At 37.4% G+C, this 11931-nt stretch overlaps 1 protein-coding gene across 5 annotated transcripts in view; it reads right to left on the bottom strand.

The window, feature by feature from the left end:
• Positions 1–2281: 2281 nt before the first annotated feature.
• Positions 2282–11931, bottom strand: part of phf21b (PHD finger protein 21B) — a 38364-nt gene continuing 28714 nt past the window's right edge. For 4 of the 5 annotated variants that reach the window (XM_008315304.3, XM_008315303.3, XM_025057465.1 and 1 more), the window contains 11 exons: positions 9234–9326; positions 8737–9099; positions 8338–8466; positions 7582–7633; positions 7426–7502; positions 7272–7326; positions 6848–6870; positions 6389–6547; positions 6245–6311; positions 5680–5783; positions 2282–5441 (listed from right to left, as the gene is read on the bottom strand). In XM_008315304.3, the coding sequence (XP_008313526.1) occupies positions 5175–5441; positions 5680–5783; positions 6245–6311; positions 6389–6547; positions 6848–6870; positions 7272–7326; positions 7426–7502; positions 7582–7633; positions 8338–8466; positions 8737–9099; positions 9234–9326 (1389 nt within the window). In that variant the 3' untranslated portion in view covers positions 2282–5174. The remainder of the gene's footprint in view (positions 5442–5679; positions 5784–6244; positions 6312–6388; positions 6548–6847; positions 6871–7271; positions 7327–7425; positions 7503–7581; positions 7634–8337; positions 8467–8736; positions 9100–9233; positions 9327–11931) is intronic. The other variant, XM_025057464.1, reaches the window with a different exon arrangement.

Below are 11931 nucleotides of genomic sequence, written 5' to 3'. Positions count from 1 at the left end.
ATGTTTTGGGTGATTTTTGAAATTTTTTTTAATTTTTCGAATATCCTAACTTCACATGTCATGTGGTCAGATGGTGAAACATTTTGATGAAAATCTTTGGAAATAAATTCAAAAATGCAACTTTTCTGCATGTTTCTCATCAAAATAAATCATTTTGAAAAACATTTTTGAATTTTTTTTTTCCGAATCTCCTACTTCACGTGTCATGTGGTCAGATGGTGAAACATTTTTATGAAAATTTTTGGAAATAAATTCAAAATTTTATCTTTTCTGCATGTTTCTCATCAAAATAAATCATTTTGAAAAAATCTTAAGAATTTTTTTTATTTTTTCGAATGAGTTCTTACTTCACGTGTCATGTGATCAGATGGTGAAACATTTTGATGAAAACTTTTTAAAAAATAAATTCAAAATGTTAACTTTTCTGCATTTTTCCTAATCAAAATAAATAATTTTGAAAAAAATGTTAGAATTTTTTTTTTAATTTTTCAAAAGAGTCCTAACTTCACATGTCATGTGGTCAGATTGTGAAAAAAATATTGATGATTTTTGAAAAAATAAATTCAAAAATCTTTTCTGCATGTTTCTCATCAAAATAAATCATTTTGAGAAATTTTAGAAATTTTTCAGAAAAGTCCTAACTTCACGTGTCATGTAGTTAGATGGTGAAAAATGTTCATGAAATTTAAAAAAAATATATTTAAAATTTGATCTTTTCTGCCTGTTTCTCATTTGATTAAACCTATTTTAGACCTTTTTTTAGATTTGTTTAATTTTCTTGGTACAATCCTAATTTTGTATGACGGTCAAATTGTGCAAATAAATTATGAAAATTGAAAAAAAAAAACTTTTTATTTGTTTCTAAAAAAATTAGAGTAGTTTTAGAAGTTTTAGGGTTTTTTTTCAGTAAAATCCTTTTTCCATGTTTCTCATTAAATTAAAGCATTTTGGGAAATTTTCTCATAAAGTTAGATCACTTTAAGAAATTTCGTATAAAAGCATTTTTTTTTTTTAATTTTTTGGTAAAGTCCTAATTTCACATCATGGTCAGATGGTGAAAAAGAAAACTTTTTTTTTTATTCAAAATGTTACCTTTTCTGCATGTTTCTCATTAAATTAGAGCCTTTTTAGAATTGTTTTCGACTTTTTCAGTAAAATTCTAATTTCACATGTCATGGTTAGACATTAAAAATAGATGAACATTTTTCTAGAAAATTATTTTAAAAATGTATCTTTTCTGTATGTTTTCCATTAAATCAGAGCATTTGAAAAAACAATTGGAAAAAAAATCGAAATTCTTCGGCAAAATTCTAATTTAGCGTGTCATTTTGCGTCACATGGTGAAAAAAATATGATGAAAATTTTTGAAAGAAAAAAATTCAAATTTTTACCTTGTCTGCGTGTTTCTCATCAAATGAGTTGTTGTGTTTGCCAATGGACCTTTGCTGTGGTTTACTGGAGAGTGAGAAAAACAATCAGTGTAACTTTGTTTTCCTGTCTGCAAGTCCGCCCGAGAGGAAGCTCAAAAACGGCGCACATACTCTAATATAGCGTACATTTAAACTGACGTGATTTCTTTCAGGTTTGCATATTCGTACGTGGCTAAAATAAATAAAATAATCACACAGAGTCCTTACTTACGTGAGCTGTTCATATAAAACTTACCGTTCATTGTGCAATTTCAGATGTCGAACGAAGTTGGAAGTTGTTGCGTCTCCGTCTGATATCCTCTCGTTGACCACATCGTAGTTTTTACAGCCGAATGAAAACACCTCTGGTACCATTTTTCAGGCGAACGGACATGTTGTTTGACAGGTCCCTTTCCATTCAATATCCTGCAATACGATTGGACTGATCTGTCGAAGCAAAGCAACATCTGATTTGATTGGTTGTTGTGGACAGCACGTGCACAGACGCGCCGATATACACAATGAAAGATACAGAGGCCAGAGGATTTTCATCAAAAGGTCAAAAACGCTCACGTTATGTCACGAGTCACTGATGTTAAAGTCCAAGTCGAGCTGCAAGTCTCTTTACTCTATGTCAAGTCGAGTCGAAGTCATGTGACTCGAGTGTACACATCCGTAAAGAATACACGCCCCCTTCTATTCTTTCCAACTGCGTTGGCCAAAATGACTCGGAAGAATAACTGAAACTAACGTCTGAATTGGTTCTCTAACGTTCTAATGTTTTAATTTACGTTCTCTCATGTCCAGGTGAATTCCATCAGCGCCCTCTGTTGCACATTTGCGTGATTGCAATAGGCAAAAAGACATAAAACTTGGTTTATGAATTTGTTTATTAATGATTTATTTTTTCATAAGAACTTGGTACAAAAAAGTGAGACTACTCTTAAACCATTAACCATCTTCCATCAATCTTTTTTTTTTTAATTTCAATGCATCTTTGTAAAGAACAAAAAAAAACTAAGTTGGCATATTTAAGACAAACACTTTCCTATACACACAATGAACTGGACAATTCCCGCATTGACCACGAACAAAAACTTCTACTTTCACAAACATTTTCTTTCCATCTAAAAATGTCCACGTTACGTCCTGGCTGTCGCCCCCTGGTAACAAATAACACAAATGTCAGAATGCAGAACCAATTAAAAGTTCTGTTTCCTTCAGACTTGCTTTCTTTTTTTTGCTCATTGAGAAATTATTAAAAAAAAGATTTAAAAAAAAAATGGTCAAACATTTTTTTCACACTTGTTCAAAGGTCATGTAGTGTATTAAAATAGATCTGTTTAAGCGCTGCACAGTTTCTCCCGGAGAAGATTCTAGAAACAGATGAAGAGATTTAGGCTTCGGGGTGTGTCTATTTTTTTACAACATTTCTTTAAGGTAAGGCGGATTTTTAACAAAACGTGATAAAATGATATGGTTTTCCTCATAGTTATAATATGCATCACAAGGTGTCAGACTTGATGGTTTTGTTCATGGATGAGTATCAGCGCAGTAGAACTGCGGCCATTTGAGATTATTTTTCAGTCCAAAATTGTCCGAATGTTTTTAAAAATAAAGGTCAAACTCCATACAGAGACACCAGCTGTTAAAGCCAGGAATCAAACAAGTGACCTTCTTTCTGTGAAGCCACTGCACATACCACTCTGACACAGTGTTACCCAGTAAAAGGTGTTAGTATTTTTTCGTTACTTTACAAACCGCACAAAAGTTTAACATAAGAAATTGAACGACATATTGATATTTATAGTACGTTGACAATTTGTTAATGGGATGTGTTTGGACTGAATACATCACAGGTCAAACTGTGCTGATATGACAAAAACAAACATCTTACCTTATCAACTCTAATCTGTCTCAGACTTGGCGTTACGTCTAACTTTATGCAGATGATACTATTCTGTATCAATACATTATATTTAATGCCGATGTCATAGTTTTTGATCTTTGTGTTGCATTTCATGAAACGTCACAATTTTGATTCAGTGTAATTTCATACAGATGATACAATTCTGTAAATTTGATACTTCACCAAACAAACATGTCCAACCTGATATGAATAAAAAAAAATCATCTCAGCAGTTCCAACGTCACATTTTTCTCGTTTCTTCTCTCCTCGTCCCTTATTATAAAGGCATTTATTGTTTGTTTGTTTTTTCTTTTCTTTTCTCAGAAATATTTTAACTTTTTTGTTCGTGTTTGTGCATTAACAGTAGGTGCAGCTTCACCCTGTTGTGGCAATTTAAACTACTTAAAAAAAAACTAAATTTACATTTTTGTAAAGCATTTGAATGGAACCTCACTGGACCGGCAGGAAGACTAGCGAGATAAATCCCCAATTTTTGCAACAAGATGGCCGTTTCCCTGTAATCCACAGACAGTTAAAAAGCTTTGTTGTCATTTTTCAGAGTTGTTCCATATTCAGATGAATGGCTTCTAGAAAAATGATGCAAAGAATAAAAAAAAACCCTGGATATGAAAGGATTTGTACTTGAGGCAGTGTTACTCTGTCATTAACAGGCTCATCAGCGGTGACACATTTTTAAAAAATGTTTACAAAAGCTCTGATGCTAAAATATCAAAACAGGCAGGGTGAAGAACCAAAGTAGGAGAGACATAACTGATAGATGAACATAAATCCCAGTAGAAAAACAAAGAGTTTTTGGCATTTTATACACTGGTTAGTTCAAGGTCACACGATGCACGAGGCTCTAAGTTCAGCTGCAAACAAACTAACCTGTCGTTTTGTCTGTTTTTCAACCTTCACTTTTTCTCAAACAAGAATATGATGGCGTTTTTTAAATTTTCAATTCCAAGAATCAGTAGCTTGTTACCAAAAGACAAACATTGTTTAAACTAGATTTTAAGTGTTTGTGACTATTAAAGTCAAATGATAAAAAAATAAAAAAGTTATATATTTTTTTTCAAATAAAAAATAAAATAAATACACATACTAAAATAAAAACAAATAAATGGCCACTTCTAATCTAAAATTATTATTTTTTGATGTATTAAACGGATAAATAAAAATGTTAATATTTTAGTTCATTTGAAACTTTTCGATCATATTCTTGTTTAAGCATCAGCTTCACATATGTCGACCAATAAAAACCTGCAATGGTATCATTAATAATCATTAATGATAATGATAATAATAATAATAATAATAATAATAATACAGCATATGTACAATGATCCCTTGAATACTCACATTTATCAACAGGCATCAGCATGAAAATACTAGACTCTCCACTAAAAAGGCTACTTTTCTGTAGTTTTCCTCTTAAATACTTTTTTCTTTGACTCTATTAATACTGAAAAAATTCTCTGTTTTTTGTTTGAAGGCTCGAACGCGATGAAAAAACATCTTCCTGAATCGTTTTTTTATGGCAGAAACAGAAACAAATAAAAACATCTAGGTCACCTACGGCTAACTCTACCTCGCTTATTCGCTCCCCTCTTTTTATTGAGAAAGAAAGAAAAAAAAGAAAATCTGTTTCTACGATGTCATAAATACATTAAGGCCAAGAATGTTCATAAAAATAACGAATAGAAAAAGAACGTTTAAAAAAAGAGAAAAAAAAAACTAATTAAGCACTGAAGGTGTCGACTTCTTTTTAAAAAAAATACTGGACTTGCTTAGATGCTCCGTCTCAGTTCCTTACCATTTAAAAAAAAAACAAAAAAAAAACGTAGTGGGTGGGATTAGTTGTTCACGGTGTCCTGGCTGTGGGTGTGACTCATCTGTGGGGGCGTGGTCAAAACACCCGGGACGGTGGAGATGATGGCATTGGTGCTGGTGGTTTTTGAGAGGAGGGCTGCAGCAGCGGTGCTGATGGTGGCCGTGGTCGTCATGGTGACCTGGATCAGCTGATCACGTTGGATGAGGCGGATCAGAGCCTTGAGGCGCTCCAGTGACGACTGCGTGTCTCTCTGCTGACCGAGGAGATGATCCTGCACGTCCTGGCATTTCTGCAGAAGAAAAGGGGCTGAGATGACTTCCTGTCTGTGGCTGAGTGACAGTCACTTACACAAACAGACCTGGTCAGGACAAACTCGCAGTAGTAGCAAGGAACTATTTTTTCTTTACTTTATTTAGCTAACATTTAGCCTTTAACGTTTCACTATTTCCGCTGTACATTTTGCAGTCCTCTAACCAGTATCTGGAATAACTTAGACAGCTGTGTGTGTGTGTGTGTGTGTGTCCTACTTTAATAGTCTGGTTCAGCTCTCTGTCCTGCTCCTCCAGATGAGCGCGAGCTTTCTTTAGCTCGTTGTTTCGTCTCATGAGTCGTCTTCTCTCTTCCTGTCTCACTGTAAACACAAACAACAACAAGTAAACCAGGGGTGTCAAACTCATTTTGGTTGACGGGCCAAATACAGCCTAATTAAGAGGTCAAGTGGGCCGGACCAGTACAATCATAACAGTACCATGTGTATTTTTTTATTTTCAAAATTTATCAAGCTGGTCAGTTTTGGCCCACGGGCCGTATGTTTGGCAGCCCTGAAATAAATATTCTATATTTATGTAAATGAGACTGCATTTTATTACAATTTTGACATTTAACCGTTCACTCCCCGATTAATAATAGACAAAATGATGCTAATGTTAGCTGTTCAAATGCTAACTTTAAGCTTTTTGATTCATTCACTTTGTGTCCTGCTAAATGATAAACTTCTGAGCTGGACTTTGTTTCCAAAGGGATAACTTTGTGATAGCTCTCCCTCCCTCTCTCTCTCTCTCTCAGGCACAAACACACACACACTTTTCTCACCTGTCTTGTGCGTCACGTACGACTGAACAAAGTTCTGCGGCCATGACATATTTTCTTTGTTTAACACCTGAAAAAACAAAACACTATAACGTTGAGTTTGCCGTCACTAATAATCTACGCCCACGACAACAGCGACTGCATTACCTTCTTCTGGCACTTGGGGCAGTACCAGGCACCTCTAGGTGGAGTTTTGAGGGGCGGGTACAGGCAATTGGGGTGGAAGGCTCGGGGGCAATTGTGGCACGGTTGAAGCTCTCCGTCTTCTTTACAGACAGCGCAGTGGTCGTCATGCTCCACTTCCTCCTGACGAGAAAATCAAACATAGATTAGAACAGTTTATATCAGGGTCAGAGGTTAGGGGGCTTAAACATTCACAAAAATCAAATATAATGTTAAAGATTTAATAAGAGAACATATTATATTGTAATTTGTTCTAAACATTAAACTTATAACAGACTAACAGACTATTGTGTAATACATTACATAATAATCTGTAGTAATGTCTGTAATGTAAGTTTTGTTGTGTAGTAAATACTTTGTATATTTTTTATTCGAACGATTTCAAAATAAGAGCGTTTCGGCCAGACGTGTCATGTGACCTACCTTCCAGCAGAGGTCCTCAGTGTCTGCGTATGAATGGAAGCAGAGCAGAGTTAGTGGCAACAGACAGTGAAAGGTTAACGGTGAAGACGAGCAGCAGGAAAAACAGCAGCAAGACAAAGAGAATGACAACGTCACTTTACGTGCGATTGGGCAGACATTTAGAAGCCACGCCCCCTACAGCCAGAAGCCATGCTTTACAACGCTCTAAGCTGCATGCAGCCTGGTTAGTAACAGGTGATCCATGTATTATTTTTGTAATAACAAAAAAAAAAAACAACAACTTTAAATTAAAGAAAAAAATAAATATATTTTTGAATTCCATTTCCCCTCTAGACCAATGTCCTACAGTGTAACAATTTGATTTATCTGGTAAGAATTTAAACCAAACTGACTTCTTTTAAGATTAAAAAAACTGACGTCCTACCTTGTGCAGACAGGAAGAGGGAGCTGTTCAGGTAATAGGAGGGTAGGCGTTTACGCTGCAGAGATGATACAGAGGTCAACGTCAATACTACTCTTTTTATAAAACATAAGGACAGTGATATTGTTTCAGGTAGAAGATCTGGTGAGGGTCCAACCTCTGGTTCAAAGAGGCCGCTGTACGCTGGGTTTGCTGTGCTTCGTCTCTTCCTTTCCTGTCTTTTCTGCTGGATTTCTGTACAGACCAACCACAACTTCAGTCCACTCACATGTTGATCTGTATTAAAGACACTGTAGGAACGTTTAGAACTCACCTTCCATGTGTTCTGTGGTGACCAGGCCCAGGGCCACCATGAAGGCCATTTTCTAAAATATACACAAAAGAAAATAACCAGTCAGAGTTCAAGGAGATTTATTACACTTTGAAAAATGTTTGGGCCACGCCCAGCCCTTCAAGTCACTGTATGTAAGAGCCTTAAGGCTACAAAAAAACAAAACAAATAAAACTTTTATTTTGAAGGAGAAAACTTTAGTTTGAATGTTTGTTTGTTATCCTGGTTATTTAAAGGGTTTTTTTGTGTCTTTCTCCGTTCAATTGTCTACTAATATCATTTAGAATAAATTCTCTTCTGGATTCTGTGCTGCTGGATTTTATTTCCTCAGACTGGTGATACTGGGAAAAACAAGTGATTTCAGAGGTGGTAACAACTGTATAAGGTGAAAGAACCAGGGCATCATAGCAGCGATCGTCGACACTACGCTAATTGTTGAATTATGATAAAATTTTAAAAGAAAACTTTTTTTAGGCTTCTGTTAAGTATTGAAGTCTCAATTACATTATTTTTAAAATAATAAAGTAAGTATTTAAAACAATTAAATTGGTAAAAAAATTTTTTTTGTACTGTGTCACACAGCGGCCCGGTACCTGTCCACAAACCAGGGGTTGGGCATCCGTGCCTTATAGTAAGGACTTTTGGCTTTTTTTGTAGCTTCACACTGTAACATGATCTTTAAGCAGAGTCTTAGAGCTCCACCTTCTGGCTCATTAAGATCGTGTGTCGTTCCCTCACCTCTGGGTCCTCGTCTTTCTTCTTGGTGGGAGATTTGGGAGTGGGCGGGGCCTCCTGTGACGGCAGGTCAGCCTGGACACTTGGTGACACCTCGCTGCTGCTGGGAGTCTGTGGCTGGATGATGATGACCTGAAAATACGATACAAAACGTTTTAACAATGACAACTGTTTTTTTATTTATTAATCTATGTCATAATCTGCTCTGAATATTTAAATACATTTTTATTTTAGATCAAATAGATTGAAATGGCATCACATGTCTTCACCAGAAGAAGCTGTAACTCTGGTTTAATAATAATCATATATCTACTGATGTTCTCAGACAACTATACAAGTTTTCGATATGTTAGTGCTATTCGATACATTTTTATTCCATCAACTTCTTTTTCTATCACTAGCCTTGTTGTCCGCGCTGAAGAGCAGCGGCTGCACCTTGACGGCCTCGCTGACGGCGGACACGCCGTTGCCCGAGGTAGGTGACGCAGCGATGATGGCGTACGCCACTCCTTGTCCAGCGGAGGCGTGCTGCACGAGGTTGCCGGAGCTTACGCCCCCTGTGGGGCCGTGTGTAGAAACTGGCGCCGAGTTTTCGCTCTGCCCGTTGGGCTGGTGGTCTGTATTAAAGGTGCTGTTGGAGGTGGGCAGGGTGGCACCCTGGCTCTTGGGGCTGACCACAGCAGTGGCCCTCTGCAGGCGGAGAGGCTGAAGTTCCTGACATGGACTGTGGGGGAGGCTGTCTGGGATCTGGGTCTTTGGCCTGACCTGGGGGACAGAGGTGGGCAGAGTCAGGACCACATCCACAGGAATGGGTTTCTGGGTCCAAAGATGGACGACAAAAAGTGGTGCTGTTAGAGAGATGACGGGTGAGGACATTGAGGACATTGAGGACACTGTACCTGAGGTAGCAGTGTGGCTGCCTGTCCCTCCAGCTGGTGCAGGGAGCTGACCTGAGGCACCTTGATGGGCACAGCAGTGAGAGTTCCCAGCATCTGTGATGAAACACACGTAAACACAAGCGCACAGTTAAAACAGGAGTGCAGTGGTTTGGTGAACACCTCCTGTTTACTGGTCGATGTTGTTATTTACTCAGACGTAGGGAAAACATTTTCCTCCTGGATGAGAAATGTTCCATCCTCTGTTTCTCAGCTGACCGTGAAGGAAACTTTTCACCCTCCCCCCCCCCCCCCCCCCCTTGCCATGCTCCTGTACCTAGTCTTTTTCCTCCTCCACACACCCCTCCCCCTCTCCTTCATTTCTGAGTATTGTGCTGCAGAGCAACTCAGAGGCCTGTTTCCATGGAAACTGCCAGGATGAAAATTCTTGCAGTCATTTCCGTAATTGCTGCTGCTTTTTTTTTTTCTTTTGCAGAACCTTAGCACTTTCTCTTTCTGAATGGAAAAAAAAGGAGAGGGAAGGAGTATGAGGAGGATGAGGAGGATGAGGAGGGGGGGTCCTCTTCTTCTCCTGCTGTTTTTTTTTTTCTCTTCTATGGTCAGTGAAGGTAACGCAGCAAAATAGAAACATCGATTTCCTGTTGTTTTAAAATACAGCTTCTCTCTCTGTTTGGGGGGGAAAACAGCACAAAACATATTTAACAGCTCTGCAGCAACACTCTGACACACACACACACACACACACACACACACACACACAGAGTCCTGTTGTGATAAACTGAGGTGCGTGAAAGCCGGTGGTTGTTCGACTTTGTTTCCGTGGAGACAACAACTGGTTTCACACGGAAAACAAAGGTGAAACATGAGACTGGATTAGCACTCTTTTGTAGTTTTTTTTTTAAGTCATTAAATTAAATTCAAGCGATTAGGTTTTTATCAACTGTCGCAGCTTCTTTTGTGTAGTTTGAGTCTGAAAGTGAAATCATAATGGTTTGAGGATAAACAATCAAACAGGCTAACACGTAAAGATTCGTACTCAATGCTAACTTTTTTTTTTTGGAAATGCTAACAGTTAGTCAACAAAAAGAAATAAAATCATAGCACATGGAAGTGGTGTAACCACTGATGCCTCCAGTGTTCATTATTGGTACTGTCACACTAACATAGGTAGAAGAAGAAGGTGAAGGTTACCAACCTCAGTGTCCTGTAAGAAACTCAGTCGAGTGTCTTAGAAAAACAATCCACGGCCGAGGTGACTGTGGCAGAAACATACTGGACTAGGTTATTTTATTTGACTTATTCCTAGTACAGTTGTGTGTGTGTGTGTGTGTGTGTCACCTTCACCTTCTTGCTGACATTTAAATAAAAGGTTGCGAAACTCTGGAGCCTGGAACAAAGCAGCTGTAACGTGTTCACTCATGCAGAGGCGTGAACCCATTACAGCTCATTATTGATCCTCAAATTAACGGCCAGGTGGTGGAAAAGGACGTCCAACTTCCCCTCCCAGTAACTGACACACACACAAAGCTTTTCTCTAACTCTGGACTGGACTGGAGTGTAAAAAGCATGGACTCCAGCAGTTGTGTAAAGAGCTGCTTCATTCTCACTCACACAATACGATCATAAAGAGCTGCTTTTACTGCCCCACCCTCTCGCCCATCACCCACCCAATAACCAGCAACACCAACACCACCCCCCTGCCCCCCACCAGGAGGACTGAGGCCGAGGAGAAAGAGAGTAAAATTTAGCCTTCAACAAGATGAGGCACTCTGTGACACCCGCAGAGTTCAGCCAATCACAGACAGCTGAGCTGAAAACTGGAGAAGAATCCACAAAGCACCACGCTCAGTTTAAAGCCCGGCTCAGTGAGTATTAGTTAGAAAGCTTGTTTACTCCTTTGCACAAACACGTCAACCCACACCTCAAAAACACACAGAAGTGAACTGTTTGGTAAAACGATGTCCATGAATTGAACACATTCTTATGGATTGACAACATTTCTTTGTTGTTTTATGGACTGATGTTTATTTACCTTTTGTGGACACACTTTTAGTTATCTTTTGGATTCATACATTTTAACTTTTTTTTTACTAACTTTTAATTATGTTTGGTAAATATTTTAATATGATTAATTTAGACTATTTTTTAAATTATTTTGACCTTTTGGAGGGCTGTTTTTTTGTAGTATTTATTTCTTTCTATCTTCATTTTATTTGCTTAAAAAAAGTTGTAAATTGCTGTATAAAAAAATCCCTTGATGTTGGTAAAAATTAAATACTACTGAAGTTGAAACAAGCTAAAAAAAATGATACAATTTAAACAAAAGCGGCACCAAATATAGCAACGTTTGCTTAAGGTTTGTACAAAACATAGCAAAATCTGGCCAAAAAATTATTTAAATTGATAAACTGAGCAATATTACTATATGATTTTTTTATATTCAAAAAAATTTAAAAAGTTGAGTAATTTCTAAAAAGATGTTAACTGTTAATCCAGTCCAGAAATGTTTTAAAAAATGAAGATAAATGTTTAATCAATGGCAAATGCTTAAAGTTAAAGTTTGTCAGAGAAATGTTTTATGGTAAATTATTGCATACGAAATAGCAAATGAATCCTCAGATTTGAGCATGTAAATATGCTGCTGTGAGCACGTTAGCTACAACAGTCCTGGTACAGACACCAGAGCTAGCTACAACAGTCT

This window comes from Cynoglossus semilaevis, chromosome 8, assembly GCF_000523025.1.
Source record: "Cynoglossus semilaevis isolate Cse_v1.0 chromosome 8, Cse_v1.0, whole genome shotgun sequence".
Taxonomy (NCBI): Eukaryota; Metazoa; Chordata; class Actinopteri; order Pleuronectiformes; family Cynoglossidae; genus Cynoglossus; species Cynoglossus semilaevis.
Note: the sequence above shows the minus strand (reverse complement) of the source record. Positions and strands in the feature narration are given on the sequence as shown.